This window comes from Neoarius graeffei, chromosome 17 (genome assembly GCF_027579695.1).
Source record: "Neoarius graeffei isolate fNeoGra1 chromosome 17, fNeoGra1.pri, whole genome shotgun sequence".
Classification (NCBI taxonomy): domain Eukaryota; kingdom Metazoa; phylum Chordata; class Actinopteri; order Siluriformes; family Ariidae; genus Neoarius; species Neoarius graeffei.
The window spans coordinates 34,408,488-34,428,056 of record NC_083585.1 but is presented as its reverse complement, the minus strand read 5'-3'; the positions used below and the strand labels follow the sequence as shown (position 1 = coordinate 34,428,056).

The window sequence follows — 19,569 nt, the reverse complement described above, 5'->3', positions numbered from 1 at the left end:
TGCAGGCTCACATAAAAAATAAAACGGCAGCTCATTGTTTTGACGCTTTCATTTTGTTTGGTGTGAACATACCATTAGGGTGTACTCACATTCGGCCATCCATACAGTGTCCGAGCATACTTGACCCCCAAAGTCCAGTTTATTGGACTAGTGTGATCAGTGTGTACCATGCTGAGGCACGGTTCAGCATAGTGTAGTTCAGTTGGACTTGGGCACGGTGCACACCTGTTGCGATCACAGACCATGCCCAAGCACAGAACTTGAACACTGACATGCAATTTTCATTTCATTTGAGAATATTTGGGTTAATAACAGGTCTGATTCTCACCTTATTGATGAAGGCAAATTGTAGTCGGTGAGTAAAGTTGCAAATTCCTCCCTCAATGTCAGCTGCCTCCATAAAAATCTTATACATGCAGAAAAATGAAAAATCATTTGTTACATAATTGATAAATGGAGCAGGTCGCCACAAAAATGAATCCAGTTGGAGGAAAAAAAAAGTTGGTTTATTGGATACTCTAAATCTACAGTTAATTATCTTTAAAACTAAAAGGGCACTTGGTAGCGTGCATACCACTGCCAAATCACAACACATCAGAATTAAAAAACAAACAAACAAAAAAAATCCACTGGAACCTAGGATACTGAAGCTGTACACCAAATTTCATCAAAATCCATTCACTACTTTGAGTTATGCTGGGAACAGACCAAATAAACCACACACACAAAATCCACATACATGTCTGGATTTGCATCAAAATCTAAATCAATTGTTTCTTGGCCCATCTTTCCTCAAAATTTCATCAAAATCTGTTCACTACCTTTTGAGTTACATTGGGAACAAAAACAAACAGACGAAAACAACCCCCTTTAACAAAGTTGGCGGAAGTAATAAAAAGGTCAACTGTTAAATTTGGTGTAGCCTATCCAGAGAAATTAGTGAAAGATATCATCATCTTAACAAATCAAGTTCAGAGAAAAGTTCAGCTGTTATTTTTGTGACGTATAAATTGAAATTAATGCATCTCAACCAGATGTGTCATATTTATAGGCTGTTCTACAGTATAATATTTTGGTAATGGCAAAATGAGGGGAGGAGGAAAAAAAAAAAAAAAGGGTAATTTTTCGATGCACTCGTTTCAAATTGCCACATCTCAAACCGAACTTTTGCTACACTGGGCTCATTTTGTGGTGACGTGCCCCAAAGTTGTATGGCATGTGAGAAAGTCATGTGTCACCAAGCCTAAATAAGCTACAATGTAAAAACAGTCAGTCATATTTTTCATGCCACCGTATCATGCAAGTGCTTCCCCCCAAACAAAAAAAGTTGCATCATGATAATGTAAGCTCATGCGGGCCAGGAACATTTTACGATGTGAACGCAGGCCAGCAGGAGACTGGGGCGCAGGGTACAATCGTACTCGGGCAAGGTACAAAGCAACTGTGCCTAGTGAAACAAAACAAAAACAACACCCCATGATCAACTCAAAAGACACAGTCAACCACAACAGTAGAGATCTCATCAAAATCTCAAAACAAGCAACAATTGCAAAATACAGAACTAGACAGACAGACAGACTTTGGAAGGCATGGGGTTTGTAAATTTTTTTTAATTTGCAATTTCAAAAACTTTTTGCAGTTAAAACAGCCTTTGATAATTGCTACCATCCTCATTTCACACTTAATCCCCAAACATTTATCTCCCTTCTGTCAAGTCGACTCTGTAACAGTAGCCGTGACTAATATCTAAAGGGGAAGGCCCAAGATGATCTACTTAATAATGAGCAGACATCTTAAATTTATTTCCCAGATGGGTCGAGAAGTGTAGTTAACAATCAGCCAGGGCTGGAGAAGAATGAGACATTAGTTCTCAACAGAACCTCTAAGCAAAGACTTCTACAATGAACACCTGCTCCAAAACTCTTATGGTATGAACACACCAGGTTGGCTACTGGTTGTGTGCTGAGCATTGCCTCACACAGTTTGTCCTGCACCATCATTTGGTAAACAGACACTGACCAGCACTGAAGGTTCTCAAACCATTCTCTAATTGGCTGTTCAGACTAGCAAATCCATGCAAGAGTATTTAATTTCAAAACAGACTGTTTACATCAGATTCCCAATGTTGTAAAAAACTGCTAGATAGGTTACATCCAAAAGCCACATCATACCGCACAAAATAGTACACCACTATAGATACTGCCGAGTGGCTCAGTATTTTTGATGTCTACATATGCTATTTAATGCATTTTTCCAAAACAGTTTATTTATTGATAGATAAAAAAAAATTATTGCCCTCTCCAGGCAGCCAGGTCATCCATCAGATGCCGTCTTTTATCCTAATTTGGTTCACCCATACAATGACCAGCACAATATACCAATTAACAAGCACTACAGCCATGTGATATCAGGCAGCCACAATCTTTCATCACAACTAGGTGGTGTAAATATACCCAGGACAAGGTGCTCCATTCCAAGAAGATCTGCACAAGACCTGCTGACATATCGGTCAATTCTCAGACATAAAGCAACACTTGGGTTGTGCAAGTCTGTTTGTTGTTTATATCAGATGTTTTCCATTAAAACCTCTCTATTCGTTGGACTCGTAATCCGAGCAACACTGTTGTCATATCATGTTTACAGAGTCTCTGGTTCGTGTTGTGCAACGACTTTGCGACAGCATGCAAGATCAGCAAAAGGTCATGAGTTTCCTAGATTCTGGATACTCCCCAAATTCCCCCCAACGCATGGCCATCCTGCTCTGAGGGGCCAGCTGTTTCCTAAACTTGGAGCAGGAAATTTGTCTGTTGTCTACTTGAAACAGCTACATGGAAAAAACGGTAATGCATACGACCACAGTGTCTTAGTCACAATGCTGGAAGTGCTAAACATGTTGGTCATTTTGAAAGATCTACACAAGACGGGAGTCTATAGGAGAGATATCTATCAAAGCATTACGTTAACTCCAAAGAGAGTAGCACAAAGGCAGAAGTGAATGCTCAGGATTAGGTTTGATAATGAGAACCTGTTCGAATCACCTGCCAGGTGAAAGAAGAGGGTGAAATGAGAAACTCCGACATGAATTAGCTTGCACTCTGCTGTGCCCAGCCCCAAGAGAATGAGTATCTTAACCTGACCCTCACACACAGATCCTGAAAAACTTGCTCAGCTACATGTAGTAAATGTAGACTACATATCAATTGATAAAGCCTCCATTTCCATTTGATTTCATTCTTTTTAAACCCTGCCTCAACTGAATTCTCTCTTCCAGTCTTATCTGTATCACTGCTTATCGTTTCCTTCAGCCCGGAATGAAGTGAGAATGCAGAACAAGGAGCGTCGCAGTGAAGGCTCTCCTACAAAGTTCTTAATGTCCACAGTAGATAAACTAACAAGAATCTCATCTTTAAGGTTATTTAATGAAGCTTTCTCTCCAGTTTGCATTATTCTTTTGCAGGCACAAAGAGGTCAAAAAAACAAACAAGGGTAAATGAGATTTTATTGTATGCCCAATATCAACCCCTGTCCTCTGTCTTGCTTTATAGCCTCTGTCTGAACGCCTCAGTAAGCAAGTCAATATTTAGCTCATAGTTACTTTGAAATGCCACTTTATGGAGCACAACATTATTATGGCGATTTGTAATCTGAATCTCATTATTCACAAGATGTACAAGAGTGCTCTGAGAGCACAATATCCCCCGCTGGTAGCTATGCCATAACTCTAGTAAAATGCGACTGAAGTAAACAAAATTGCAATAACGTGTATTACTGTGTGAGAGGAGTGGATTTCAGAAGGCGAGTGCCCTTCCCGGGACAGACGGACATTGCAATGACATAATCCCCCTTTGGGTCTTTCGGCCAGAGGGGGATAAAAATTAGTGGTGTGCAGGAGTATTGGAAAATCTGATTCACCATTTTAGAAACCAGTCTATGAATATGGAAGTCTTCATTTGGGCATTTACTGTATTCCGTCCTCAACTCACATGAAGTCACTGAGAAAATGTGAAAAAGAAAAAAAAAAAAAAAAGTCATGTGGGACGATCTTTTGGTGAGAGCAGCACTGTTGTGAAGTGCAGGGTAGAGATGTGTACCGGGATGTGGGCAGGAACGGGCGGTCAGATCACTCGCAGGATGAAAAAGAGCGAGAACAACCAATGCAACTCCATTAAAAACCTTAAAGTGCATATCACGGGTAAATTCAGGAGCAAGATCAATGCAACTCTCCTATTTTATATTAAACTTTGGTCAAATGTGTCACATTTTGCGCAATTTTTTTTTTTTTACCTTGCGCAATACCAGTTCAGTTGAAAATCAAGCCATTTGAGGCGAATTGGTCCGCCTCTGAAAAAACTTGGCATTTGGATTTCCCGGCAAACACTGATTTTCGTGACGTCGCGTGTGGGACGCCTCCCTCTGAATCCTACGTCAGCGCTGGTTTGTTTATGAGAAAACGACCTGGTGGTTTTCTGCAAATTTTTTCAACGTTATCGCGTAATTATTAAAATGGTTAACAGATGTATCGTAGGAGGGTGTAGTAACACCAATCTTGATGGGATTAGTACTCGTCGTTTTCCAAAAGACCGGACAATGAGAGAGAAATGGGAGCGCTTGGTCTACACAGGCTGTGCACTGAAACCGTGCAAAGCTCGCGCAGCCTGCTGGCGCTTCCGCAGGTGACGTCACGAATCTGGCTCCAGACTCCCTTGGGATTTTTCCAGACGCGTTTTATTTTATTTTTTTCTGCTGTAGACAGATGGCCTTGTGCAAAATTACCCTTCTGGATGTATGTGTAAAGGGAAATACTTTCATTAAAAACAAAACAAAAAAAAAAAAACCGAAATTGGTCCAGAATATGCACTTTAAGCATTAATGCACACAAAACAGCTAGTTGCGGTTTTCCCAATTTGCACCTGCATTTGTGGCACATCCCAACTCTCCCGCTTTTTATTTCACATCAGCTGCTGCTCTCACATGGAGCGCTCGTTTCTGCGTTTTGAATTCTCTGCTTTATTAAATGTAATATGTAAATGTTCTGAATGCCAGATTATATTAAAAACAAGCACAGTCACTGCGAACACACAGTTTGCAAATCAAATGAGACTTTCACTCCTGCACCCTGGAGCAGTTATAACTTACAGTAAGTTTACATTTTAACCAGTGCCCCAGCGTACGCTGAGACAGGCTGAGATATTGAGCTGACATTCACTAAAGCTTTTGCTGTGTGCGCAATAGGTCAGTATTTCTATAAAAGGGCTGCATCTATCTGTTAATTTGGCTTTAATATATTCTGCCATATAATGGCCTAAATATTCAAATGGATAAGAAAAACGAAACAGATAAAAAACAGTGATGGATTAGTAAATCATATGGATGGCTCTTCTGCGAGACATCACACCGTTAAATCTACACAATGAGCTACAAACATACTGCATTAACTATTCCAAACTTGTTTACAGACTGAATAAGTAACAAAACGACCTTTGAAGCACAACAAAATGCTTTAGGACTAAAGTTTAAATTACAGTAATAAATTATATTTAATTGTCCAGTAAATTAAAGACATTTTTCCTTCCCTTTCCTACCAGTTAACCGAGTATGCATTTATGATCTCTTCTGAATAACTGAAAATTATATTTAGGCAGTAGGCACATTACCACAAAGTATACAGTAATTTAATGTGTGCTAATTAACTTTAACACAGGAAATAAACGCGGCTGCTCTGATTTATTAGAGCATAAGTACTGGTTGGCTATTATCCTGAAACGCAGGATCAGTTTCAGGTTGGATTCAATTTCTTATCTGATTCACTGGCATTGTTTATGGTAGGACTGTTAGCTGATATTTTCCTCCATTTAGCACCAGGTAAGGTATAAATCATATAACCCATACCTTCCTTCTGTTCAGCACAAAGTATTTTTCTGAGCATTATGTAACCAGGTGCCACTTCTCTCCTGTTCACCGATCCATCATTGCTGAAAAGCCTAAAGCTAAAAGGTCTCACATAGCTGGAAATTACTTCATGGTAGACACTGGTAGATGATTTTGAGCCTTCCGGGGGTCAATCAGCACATGCTCCGAGCCCTTCATACATGAGAATACATGAGAGCCGGGGAGCTGCCTTGACAACCAGGAGGGCGTGGCTTCCATCCCCGGAAAGTTTCGTCACGTTGAAAATTGCCATGGGTCAAGCACTGAATGAATTCCTCCATCGCAACCATGAAGGCATCAGTCAGCATCCTAAAGGCATACAGGAGACTTACATGGGCTAACAAGGGTTACCGTAGCATTCCGTCGCAACCATCAAGCTCAAAATGTTCACAGAACAGCGCCGGCAGCCACGCATGACTCACGAATGCTCACAGAACATCGCACAGTTGAATTTTTATATTACATGAACAGGAAAGCAGGGTTCCCACTGGGTTCCAGAGACTCAGATTGTTTTGCAGGTCAAGGGGCCCACAGGGCCCCTCCTGGGAAAAATCAGGGGCCCATTTCTACAATGGGGGGCCCAGTGATTATCCTTCAGTTGAAGCGAACCTAGTGAGTGAAGCGAGCCCAATGAACAGCTGGGGCAGCCCAGGGGCTGTTTTTTTTTTTTCTCTCAATTCTGTTTTTTTTTTGTATTAGAAGCCATATGAAGCAATGTAGATGACAAAAATCAATGCTTCGACCAAATATATTGAGATATTGTTTAATCAGTGGAAATATTTTGGAATTAAACCACAGGCCACTATACATCACATCTATATTATCTCCTCCTTGTAAATTATAGCACAAGAATGGGTTTGTAGTAGTAGTAGTAGTAGTAGTCACCAGTGGTAGTGGTAGTAGTTGCTGTTGTAGTAGTTGCTGTTGTAAATCTAGTATGACTAATTACCTTGGGTATCAGGGGTATCAGTTTTTTCAGGTGAATGTACTCTCTTTCTGCCAAAGAATGACAAAATAGATGCATTTTTCTTTTTTTTTTTTCTTATCCATGTTTTCTTGTCTCTTTCGAATATTCGTACATAGACCGTAAGACACCACCTAGCGAAAGACTTGGATCAGATTTTACTCGCTTGGGACGCTACAAACGGGGCGGCGTAAATACACGAACGGGTCTGATGTATATTCAATATGGTGGCGGTCAAAACAAATTCATCGGATGCTGAAATCTGTTGAATATCCAGATAATTATGTTGGAAGTTGCATATTTGTGCAAGATTTTCGATACTGAGACCATGAAGTCATGTAATACGCCAGTGTAGGAAATTCATGGAAAATATCAGCCAGACCACAGGGCAGGCAACTCTGAAAAGTTGCCTGCCCCAATTTCAACTATAACCCGCCGTAATATCGCATAATTTTCGAAAAATTGTAAAAGAGGCAATGCATGTAATTTCATATATTCAATTTAGTTTTATGATTTATTACTGGTGTTTATGTATATAAATGTATATGTGACCTATGTTTGATTGAGTTCCTATCTAACAAAAAATAATGTGGTGTTAGCGCTGCTATCTTTGTACCCTATCCTGCACACTATGTACCCAGCTCTACAAACCTTACAGTAGATAGTTTGTTTGTTGTCATCGGATACCAGCCAGTCAAACTCTTGCTTCCAACTGTCCACAACAGTTCTCCTTCTCTTATCTTTATCATATTTTTGTTGTGCTTTCTTTCTCTCTTCTTCAGTTTGTTTTCATTTTTGAGAAGTCTTTGGTTCAGGTGTTTTTATCCCAAGATAGTCATACAACATTTTCAGATATTTGGAACAATTAATCAATTTTGTGTGATATTTTGACAAAACTCGTGGTAGGACTCTGGTTTTCAAAGTCACAGATGTGACTTGGGGAGGATTTCGCTGAGCTGTGTGTATCAAGCTCTCTGATTGGCTGAACCTCCGAAGCAACAGCCAATCAGAGCGCTCGTTTCATTTCTAAGCGAAAACAATATGGCCGCGCCCGCGTCGGTAAACAAACCAACAGAATCTAGTGAAAATGTCTTGAAAAGTCCTTCAATATGATGAAATATCGAGAGAACGATGAACCCCCTCAAAGAGGGACCGCCTGTGGGGCTGGCAACTTGTAAATTCATTCCGCCCTTGCTGCAAACTGACCGCGACGGGCGGGCACCCATTTCCTACACTGGTAATACGCCACGAAATGTTCCAAATAGGGTATAAAATGCTCGCGTCCATATAGATAGTTTTCACTGACGTCACGGCATTCCAGGGAACGCCCTCCAGCCGCCATGTTGTGGGGCAAACAAAACAGACCATCGCCATTACCGGCTACGTTATCTCGGACGAATTTATGAAGTTATATAGTCAGTTTTCTAAAATAAAAGATCAATGTCGGCAAAATCAAGCAAACAGAAGTATATAGATACATTAGACGACATCTCACGACAACGGTATGCAGCCAAACTGGCCTTGATTGGGGGAAATGACCCCTACGAAGTGGACAAAGATGCATTTTCAAGTGACTATGCAGGGCTGCCAAAGCCTGCTCCAAAGCCTGAAACTGACTTCATCAAACTTTAAAGGCTGTCTGATATATACAACTTTATATATTCACAGCGCGCCTTTTGTCGGATGCCGCGTTTTTCACGGCTGAATCGCGCAGATCCGATTTTTTTTTAGGCGTACTAACACCTTCTGCGCGCTTCGGCAGCGCATTGATACGATATCAATGCGCTGCCGAAGTGCGCAGAAGGTGTTAGTACGCCTGTCATTACAGTGCGGACTTTCCATAGCATAGAAAATCGCTACGTTTCAATTTGTGTAACTGAACTTGTTTCATATCACTGGTCAGATAAACCTATGTAAACAGGAAAAACGCGGAAGAGTTTGGTCGCATCTAACCAAAAAATACCATTGGCCATACTGAGCCTAGCTACATTGCTAACAGGAGTGACAGCGCGTCTGACTGCGTCTGACTGACTGGGAGGTCGCGCAAAGCTCAGAGAGGTATGGAGCAGCTCGTCTCAATTCAGATAAGAGCATATTTCATTATGGAAGTACGGTGGACTGTTCCTTTAATACAGGTTTGTACCAACCAAACATTTGTACAGATACAGCTCTCTCCATTACATATAAAATTTGGGCTTGACTCCAGCCTCTAATAAGAAAGACTTGGTTTTGGGCAACCTGTGCACCATCAAACTCAAATAAACCTCTTTAGCTTGAGTTTACTTCAGCATGGAATTATTCAAAAGGGGTATTAGGACTCCCTTTAGCCTTTACTTCAACACAAAACTTGATCTACAATTAAAACAGAGTCGAGAAGAGTTTTGGACCAACCAACAACGAAGGAATCAGAATTTTCCATGGATTTATGAACCGAACACAGAATGACACTGCATTTTTCATCATATGTTTGCCACGGGGACTCAACACGCCACCCGAAACAGAGACCTTCAGTCGCTTGCCGGCTGACAGCACTTTCACTGGCATTTTTTTTTTTTTTTAAACCGACCCCTGTATTACTGAGGCTATCTGATGTGCTCGGGGCTCAGAGTGTCTCCCCCCCGTGGCTGTTTCAGCCCTTAAATCATCTTCAGTGCTTGAAGAAGCCCAGCCAAAAAAACTTCGTCAGTTTAGCCTGCGCCATTGTTTGGTTCACGCAGAGATAATTACACCACCACACCAGGCTGATTAAGACACACTGCGATTGGTCAAAAGCTTGGCGCTCATTTGATCATTATGCGTAGTCAAGTTTCATTGGTCACAAGCATGTGCTCATTGTTTACACTCTGGCTTCCTGCCGCCTCTTCAGTGTGGTTGGATTTTGGCAAATGGAGGGATTTGTGGAGCGATTTCTAAAGAAAAGATGCGTTACGATAAAAGATGACAAATAAGTTGGTCACTGTGACAACTGCTAGCAGTTTTCTCTTCGTCACTGATGGATCATGTTTATCAATGACGAGCGCCAGCAGAAACCCTGGGAAAGTTAGCCAGCCGCAATGCTATGGATGCTGCCAGTAGACTTAACAGCTGCCAGGTCTGCGTCATGGATGCTCACGGACCTCTCACCATTCCTTCACAGGAACCCAGTTTTGACCACATGACAAGGTGCATCAAACTAGACATTCAACACATCATCAGAACCAAGAACCACACATCAGAAGATGGTTTCCAAGAAGCAACCACATTGACAGAATGGATACCAGATGGGTACCAGCAAAATGAAAGACTGACTAGTTCTGAACCCCATTTTATAGTGCAGAAAATGAAAGGTTTGCCTAGGGGGCATGGCTTCTTTCATCTTGCTGTGGTTATGCCATACTGTAGCCGTGAAAAAAAAAAAAAAAAAAAAAAAAAAACTGTACACGCTGCCATCATTCATCATTGTCATAAGGAAATACCTCACTGCCGCCATTGGTTTTACCGGCATCTTCCGTCACGGCTACCATGACCACATTTGCATATTTACTCCGCCCAAATTTATGCAACGCATCACCTCCAAAATCTGTCAGAATGGCCACGGTTCTCATGGATCAACTGGCTACATGTGACCTTGGCGTAAGAGTTGGGTTTGCTGGTAAGCTTTTGATCAGTCTGACAGAGGAGTAGCTGGAGACGCACCGATTGGTGTCATATGAATAAAAGTGGCAATGGTGCATCCCTGTGCTATTTCAGTGCTGATGGATACAAAGTTAAATAGATATACATAAGTAGGTAAGTCTCATGACTCCTGATCACCAGGACATCACTAATGAAATTGAGGGCCATGTTATCTGATACAGTTTGATGTGGGCTCATTTTGGGAAGACAAAGGAGCCTGAACTGTCCAGAAATAGAGTAGAGACTCAGGCTGATTCTGAAAAGAGTAGCATGTCAAACATGTTGGTGGTAAACCGAGGGAGCAAAGCTAAAAGCATTTCATGACCACTCATGTTAGGGCCACTGCCTGTTCTACATTTCTTGCAGATTTGGATTTAACGCATTGCCGATACTGTGTGCACAACTATAGTGTACCTTAAAATGCTGGATCAAGCTGATTAAATGTAGTGACTCAAAAATGCCATGCCAGATTCCAACCAGGCCCACTACTTTTGTGTTCTAGCTTTTCTTGCTACCTAATTATCAGGAGTGCTGGTTGACGATAGGCCTTGCTGTAGCCAGGAACTTCAACAATTACTTCGTGAATAGAGGCGAGTGTGCAAGTGGGGCAAAGAGGGGTTAAGGGTTTTTGTTTTTTTGTCTTTTAAGGCTGTTTTAGCTGGTAAGCAACTTTGGAGGATAGTTTGTTTTGTGGAGGTGTTGTGTTTTAATCCAAATTAGGGGTGAGGAAAATAATTGTTTGTACAATCAATGCATTGTGATGCTTTCTTGAAAGAATGTGCATTGATGCAAGAAATTTAAGAATCAGTTATTTAAAACCAATTCACAAATTCCAGATGCTGTGTAGCTACATAGCCATACAGCAACACAGTTCTTAAAGTTGTGTGTTCATTCAAAATGCAAGAGAGGGAGTGAGGTTATCAGAGAAGGCAAGGAGTAAGGAACATTTGCAGCAAGAAGTCAAACCAGCACTTTTTTTTTTTTTTTAAGCTGACATTTGGGAACACTTTGGGTTTTATGAGACTGACTGTTTAAAAAAAAAAAACCACAAGCTTGACAACACTTTTGCAATTTGCAAGAAGTGTTATGCCAAGATTAAATACTTTGGCAACACAAACAATGAGAAAATCACATCAATATGAGAATAAGACAACCAAAATTAATCACAACATTTATTGCTATGGATTTGCGCCCTTAATCAGTCATCAGTTGTTCACGGATGTCACAGACTCCTTATTATATTAGTTACGACTGACAGCTTCAGTCGCACTGTTGAGCAGAAAATAATTCATGTGTAGAAAATAGTAATTGAGATGCATTAGTAATCATTTTATAATCCAATTACAACCTCCTGAATCATGAGACAAGCAATGATTCCCACCCCCAGTCCAAACTGCAGCGGAGTTAGAAAACTTCCGAGTAAGCTAAAATAACTGGTTTTCCTTAGCCTTATTGCTTTATAATATTTCTGTTTGGCAGCACCACACTCCTTTCCATTCCACTATGTGCTGGTTCTTTGGTTAGATAGGCAGGGAGTGATTCACGGTCACTGTGATGACCTCCACTGCCTCAAGTGTCCGCCTTTAATTGAAAACTGGCTGACTTGCCTCCATTTAGCTGCTGTCTGTATGTGGGCGGCATATATTGTATTAAATGGTCCGTGTTGCCCAAAAGAGCATGGGGGGGGGGTTTGCACTTTACCTGAAATGTTCTCCCGTCTCAGGCACCTGATCTGACCTTTTGGCCTGTTAAAATACTCATGTTTAAAATGGCAGGAATTGATAAGACTCATCAAGAGTGTAGCACCAGGATGTTTCATCTCAATGCCCGATACACTGTACATCACGTGAATTGTTCTTCGGGGGAAAATAAATACATGAGACAAAACAACAGGAGAAAACTCGCCGCCAACACAACTAAAGCATAAAGGGAAACCTGCCAAGGAGTAGGCTTGTTTAATGTAAACAAGATATCATCACTAATTTAAAAGCTTTCTCTGTAGAAGTCTCCTCCAGCCACGGCTGATCCATTCCTTCATGAGTACCTCATTAAAATAGATGAAATAATAAGAGACCTGTTTGCAGAACACAAATTCTCTTCCTTGCTTGATTTTGCAGGGCTTTCCACTGACTGCAGGACTTATGAGGAAAGCACACAAAAATTCAGGTATCAAACCAGCAGGCACGACTGCTCTAATAACGCCAAACACAATTTTCCTACTCACCCACTTCAACACATTCTGCATGGAACTAAAGCACGTGTGTGTGTGTGTGTGTGTGTGTGTGTGTGTGTGTGTGTGTAGTGCATAGTCATTGCATCATACACAGTTTGATCCCTTGCAAGTCTTGGCTGGCTGTTATACAAGTTAATTAAGGTTAGATGGGTTGATGTACAAGGGCTACATGTCCACAGCAAGGAGGCAAACAAGACTACAGAGATTCTCAGACAGAGCCGAATAATAAGGAAATATCAACCTCGTGACAGAATTACCTAATACTTCATGTAATTGAGTCCACATGTGCAGCTGTAGTATAACACCAAGCTATGGGGCTCACTGTATGAGCCAACTGTGGAGTTCGCATTCTGCGTTTGATATTACTGCACAAAAACCTGACATCTTGGAAGCCCTTCCCAGACCACCCCACCTCTTGGCAGGGAGGTTTGGTCGTGTTACATAATAAAATCTCAAATAGTGAGCAGCAAGTCAGTGTTATCATGAATAAAATTACAACATTTGTCAAACACTTTCAAGAAACTGAAACACAAAATATCTTCCTTGGTTGACTTTGTGCAGCACAATTGAACAGGACCATCTACTGAGTAATTCTGCACCCACCCTAGTGTTCTAACTAAAGAAATTATAAAATTCCAGAAGTTAATTAATTTTCACCCGTTAGAGGTCTGAGAGATGCATAATACTGCAGCTGTACCTGTTAGAACAATAAAGGGAACATTGTTAGGAATGCACTGGCCACATTTGACGTCTACATTGACGTACTACGGTCTCATAAAACAAACATCTCATTGGCATCAGATATTTGATGCAAATGAAGCCATATTTAGACGATAAAAACTATATTCATAACAAGTCACACTCTAACAATGTGTTTAATTCTCTCAACTGAATGTCAGAAAAGAGGTTTTTAGTTTATATACACTCACCGACTACTTTATAAGGAACTTGTTCTTGTTTCTAAGATTCCTGTTCTTGGCTGTAAGAGTAGAACCCAGTGTGGTCTTCTGCTGTTGCATGCCGAGATGCTTTTCTGCTCACCATGGTTATAAAGAGCTACTATATCCTTCCTGGCAGCTCGAATCAATCTGGCTATTTTCCTCTGACTTCTCTTACCAACAAGACATTTCCACCCACAGAACTCAGTCAAATGTCTTTTGTTTTTCGCACCATTCTGTGTAAACCCTAGATACTGTTGTGTGTGAAACCCCCAGGAGATCAGCAGTTTCTGAAATACTCAAACCAGTCTATCTGGCACAAAACACCCATGACACAGTCAATTTTTCTCATTCTGATGTTTGACGTGAACATTAACTGAAGCTCTTGATGTGCATCTGCATGATTTTATGCATTGTGCTGCTGTCAAGGGATCGGCTGATTAGAGAACTGCATAAAACAGCAGGTGGCTAGGTGTCCCTAATAAAGTGGCCGGTGAGTGTAGCTCTGACTGTCACACTTGTTTAACATGGTTTATTTAGAATTCTGGGTACTTATGGGGATTGTTCATTTTATTAGATCCACTTCCTGATTTTAGATTTTTTTTTTTAGACTCAAAATGCAAACTAAGTTTATCATCACCGAGTCCATTGTCTACAGGCTGTGCTCCACTGTGCCAACACCAAAAAAACAAACAAACAAAAAAAATCCCCCCAAACCCCCCACAATTCCTCTGCCAAAGGTATTTTTAATAAAAAGTACTGTTCAGTTGTGTAAAATGCCTCCATGAGTGACCATTAAACCACAAGGACACTACATCAAGAAGTGGTTAAGCAAGAGGAAATGCAAAATGAACTTACACACCTCATTTATTAATAAATAGATGTCAATACATTATATGTTCTTTATGGATACGTATTGTTAGTAATACAGGCAAATGTTTTGAGTAGATTCACGAGACAAAAAATGAGCACATTTAGTAGACTTTAGGAGAAAATTCACCCTACTCAGAGTTCTTCTCATTTCTGCAAGCAATTGTTGCATGCACAAAGCCACTGTGTTTGGAAAAATGCACCATCCACCCATTGCATTTGACAGCAACGTAATGGAGAAGTATCTCACGGTCACAGAGAGCAATGCCTTTGGTGTTTGAGCTCCTCAAGAGCATTAAGTTTAGTTTAATTAAAGCCTCCAAGTAAACTGGAACTAGACTACATGTCGGTAGTGTAAATGAAGCCATAATGAAGCCTGTACAATCTCAGTTTACAGTGATTCAGTGATCAGAAGACTCCTCGCTGTGGTGACTGAGAGTACTGCACTCACAAAGATGAAGGATGTTCTGAATAAAACATCAGTAAATGTTACAAGTAAATGTATGTAAATCAGTGACACATGGATCTTTAAAGTGAAGGTAAAGATAACAGGCTTTAACCTGTACAAGTGCTGGACTACAAATTACAGAGACACACACAAGAGCGAGCTCCCTGAATAATATGCAGGTTTATAATAAAATTATGCTCATTACAATCCTCTTCATTAACCATAGCCTGCTCACAAGATGTTTTAGTTCTGAACCTCATAAAACAAATGGAAATGGTAATAGGTCATAACATCGATATCTGAATAGTAACTTCCGCATACACTTTATTACTCAATTTGCATGCCCATCGCTAACCACCACCTGACAACGTCCAAGAAAGTAATGGAAAATGGACAAATGCATTAATAACTATCTATTTGGATTAGTAAAAGTGCCATTTGTGGTTGTTTTGGCTTAGCAGGAGGATGGGATTGAAGAAACATGGCCTTACCTCCTGGGCTGAGAATGCCGTTCATCCTCTCCACTCCCAGCCTCCTGTAAACAGAGAAAGAAATACCATTACCCATAACTGCTTGTCAAACATCCATCCATTACCCATAACTACTTATCCTGTGCAGGGTCGCGGGCAAGCTGGAGCCTATCTCAGCTGACTACGGGCGAAAGGCAGGGTACACCCTGGACAAGTCGCCAGGTCATTGCAGGGCTGACATATAGACACAGACAACCATTCACACTCACATTCACACCTACGGTCAATTTTAGAGTCACCAGTTAACCTAACCTGCATGTCTTTGGACTGTGGGGGAAACCGGAGCACCCGGAGGAAACCCACGCGGACACGGGGAGAACATGCAAACTCCACACAGAAAGGCCCTCGCCGGCCCCGGGGCTCGAACCCGGACTTTCTTGCTGTGAGGCGACAGCGCTAACCACCACCACCGTGCCGCCCACACTTTTCTGTTTACCACATAATTCTGTCTATGTTACAGATGTTATTTCATAGTTCTGAGGACATCAGTGTAGTTCTACAATGTAGAAAATAGTCAAAATACAGAAAAACCTGTGAATGAGTGGATGTGTCCAAACTTTTGACTGGTACTGAATATTTTAAGTATATTCGGTCCCATTTATTTAAAATAAATAAATAAATCCTTTATATTAACCCTAATCATTACTCCACCATCCTCCCACAACACCTAGCCCTCCTGTTTGGATTATTTCAGTACTGTGGGAAACACTCATCACCTTCTTTTCTAGTAGCAGCCTTCCTTTCCCAGAGTCTGTCATCCTCCAATCCTGCTTAGCTTCAAACACAGTACCACCGAAAGCTACTTATTCCCATAAGTGCACTCCTATATCCTGGATCTCTTCATCTCTTTACTGCACTTTGTACTTATACCCAGCCAACCACAGCCAGATGTAGTTAAAATGATTCTCTTTAGACAGTGGAATACCCAGCAAAACCAGGCAGCCATGGGCTCATCCTCCCGCTCACCCCAGAGTCTGACAATAATCCATACTGTCTGCTCCGATAATCCTTACACTCCTAGTGCTTTCTCTCAGGGATCACACTGCCAATCCTGAAGTGTGACACTTACAAAGCACAAGAAAAGAATGGAAACTGTGTGTTACTGCTATGTAAATAAAACCCCGATTCCAAAAAAGCTGGGACAAAGTACAAATTGTAAATAAAAACAGAATGCAATGATGTGGAAGTTTCAACATTCCATATTTTATTCAGAATAGAACATAGATGACGTATCAAGTATTTAAACTGAGAAAATATATCATTTAAAGAGAAAAATTAGGGGATTTTAAATTTCATGACAACAACACATCTCAAAGAAGTTGGGACAAGGCCATGTTTACCACTGTGAGACATCCCCTTTTCTCTTTACAACAGTCTGTAAACGTTTGGGGACTGAGGAGACAAGTTGCTCAAGTTTAGGGATAGGAATGTTAACCCATTCTTGTCTAATGTAGGATTCTAGTTGCTCAACTGTCTTAGGTCTTTTTTGTCGTATCTTCCATTTTATGATGCGCCAAACGTTTTCTATGGGTGAAAGATCTGGACTGCAGGCTGGCCAGTTCAGTACCCGGACCCTTCTTCTACTCAGCCATGATGCTGTAATTGATGCAGTATGTGGTTTGGCATTGTCATGTTGGAAAACGCAAGGTCTTCCCTGAAAGAGACGTCGTCTGGATGGGAGCATATGTTGCTCTAGAACCTGGATATACCTTTCAGCATTGATGGTGTCTTTCCAGATGTGTAAGCTGCCCATGCCACACACACTAATGCAACCCCATACCATCAGAGATGCAGGCTTCTGAACTGAGCGCCGATAACAACTTGGGTCGTCCTTCTCCTCTTTAGTCCGAATGACACGGCGTCCCTGATTTCCATAAAGAACTTCAAATTTTGATTCGTCTGACCACAGAACAGTTTGCCACAGTCCATTTTAAATGAGCCTTGGCCCAGAGAAGACGTCTGCGCTTCTGGATCATGTTTAGATATGACTTCTTTGAACTATAGAGTTTTAGCTGGCAACGGCGGATGGCACGGTGAATTGTGTTCACAGATAATGTTCTCTGGAAATATTCCTGAGCCCACTTTGTGATTTCCAATACAGAAGCATGCCTGTATGTGATGCAGTGCCGTCTAAGGGCCCGAAGATCACGGCCACCCAGTATGGTTTTCCAGCCTTGACCCTTACGCACAGAGATTCTTCCAGATTCTCTGAATCTTTTGATGATATTATGCACTGTAGATGATGATATGTTCAAACTCTCTGCAATTTTACACTGTCAAACTCCTTTCTGATATTGCTCCACTATTTGTCGGCGCAGAATTAGGGGGATTGGTGATCCTCTTCCCATCTTTACTTCTGAGAGCCGCTGCCACTCCAAGATGCTCTTTTTATACCCAGTCATGTTAATGACCTATTGCCAATTGACCTAATGAGTTGCAATTCGGTCCTCCAACTGTTCCTTTTTTGTACCTTTAACTTTTCCAGCCTCTTATTGCCCCTGTCCCAACTTTTCTGAGATGTGTTGCTGTCATGAAATTTCAAATGAGCCAATATTTGGCATGACATTTCAAAATGTCTCACTTTCGACATCTGATATGTTGTCCATGTTCTATTGTGAATATAAGGTATTAGGCAGAGACCCGTCCACCCGTAAATTTGACGGGCGATTGCCGATTTCAACGGGCAAGTATACACACAGACGGATACTGAAACGGACGATAATGCCGAAAATTTTCGCACATGAATACTCCCACATGTCATCCGATAAATCCAGTTATGTTCCGCCCACACACGGACTGGCCATCGGGAGTAGCGGGAGTTTTCCCGGTGGTTCAGCGTGGGCCGGCAGAGAAAAAAAAAAAAAAACAGTTGCGCGATGGCCTTTAATATGATAAGCAATGTTAACAGTTTCTTTAACAAACTGTTAACATTGCTTATTACAGTTGCGCGCTGGCCTTTAATATGATAAGCAATGTTAACAGTTTGTTAAAGAAACTGTTAACATTGCTTATCATATTAAAGGCCAGCGCGCAACTGTTTTTTTTTTTTTTCTCCGCCGGCCCACACTGAACCACCGGCCCACTGGGAAAACTCCCGCTACTCCCGATGGCCAGTCCGTGTGTGGTTCCGCCATCATTTACAAATCGTAAGAAACACAGTTTAATACGAAAAATACTGAAAACTTGAAATGAAAAATCAGAATATTTCATCGTTTCCGCCATTTTGGCCCGCACTGAATCTTGTAACATGCGGACTGAATAAATCGCGAATTCTGATTGGTCGAAAATTGCCAAACACCCTGCGTTGTAGTTTCCTCTTTCTTGGCGGGAGAACCGCATTTTTTTTTTTGCTGACTCACTCTTCTGGATCAAGATGAATCCCAACAAACGCCCCAAATTGAATGTGACAAAAACTGATTCGTTTTTCCACAAAAAGACAGAAAAGGTATGTGTGATACATTGATTAACAAGGGGGTTTCATTGGGGTATGGTAAAATAGAATACTGTTGGGTTTTTTTTTTTTTATTAAATACTGTAACTAGATCAAAAGATTATATACAATTCATTGTTGTTTATTTTCTTTTCACTTTTGTTACCAAATCAAACACCATACATACATCTGATACATTCAGGAGTGAAACTGAAAAAAATACATAGTAAAAATATGCAATATTTCTGATCAAAAATTACACGCCATTTCACCCTGAAAATGTCCTAGAATGCAGGAAATGAAGTCTAAATTTCAAAAATTTTCTGGGGGGGAATGCCCCCAGACCCCCCTAGAGGGACTTCGCGCCTGCGGCGCTCGTCTTCGCACCTGCGGCGCTTATCAGGATTATATAAAATATTATTTTTGACTGGTAAATTTATTTTTCTGCCTAATACCCTATGTGAATACAATATCAGTTTTTGAGATTTGTAAATTATTGCATTCCGTTTTTATTTACAATTTGTACTTTGTCCCAACTTTTTTGGAATCGGGGTTGTACTCTGAAAAAGAAATA

At 41.0% G+C, this 19,569-nt stretch overlaps 1 protein-coding gene across 2 annotated transcripts in view; it reads right to left on the bottom strand.

Annotated features, from left to right (window-relative positions):
* The window catches only part of ssh2a (slingshot protein phosphatase 2a), a 51,180-nt gene that overhangs the window by 21,521 nt on the left and 10,090 nt on the right, over nucleotides 1-19,569 (bottom strand). The window contains exons 2-3 of one of the 2 annotated variants that reach the window (XM_060944084.1): nucleotides 15,527-15,570; nucleotides 329-406 (exon numbers count right to left, since the gene is read on the bottom strand). In XM_060944084.1, the coding sequence (XP_060800067.1) occupies nucleotides 329-406; nucleotides 15,527-15,570 (122 nt within the window). The remainder of the gene's footprint in view (nucleotides 1-328; nucleotides 407-15,526; nucleotides 15,571-19,569) is intronic. The other variant, XM_060944086.1, reaches the window with a different exon arrangement.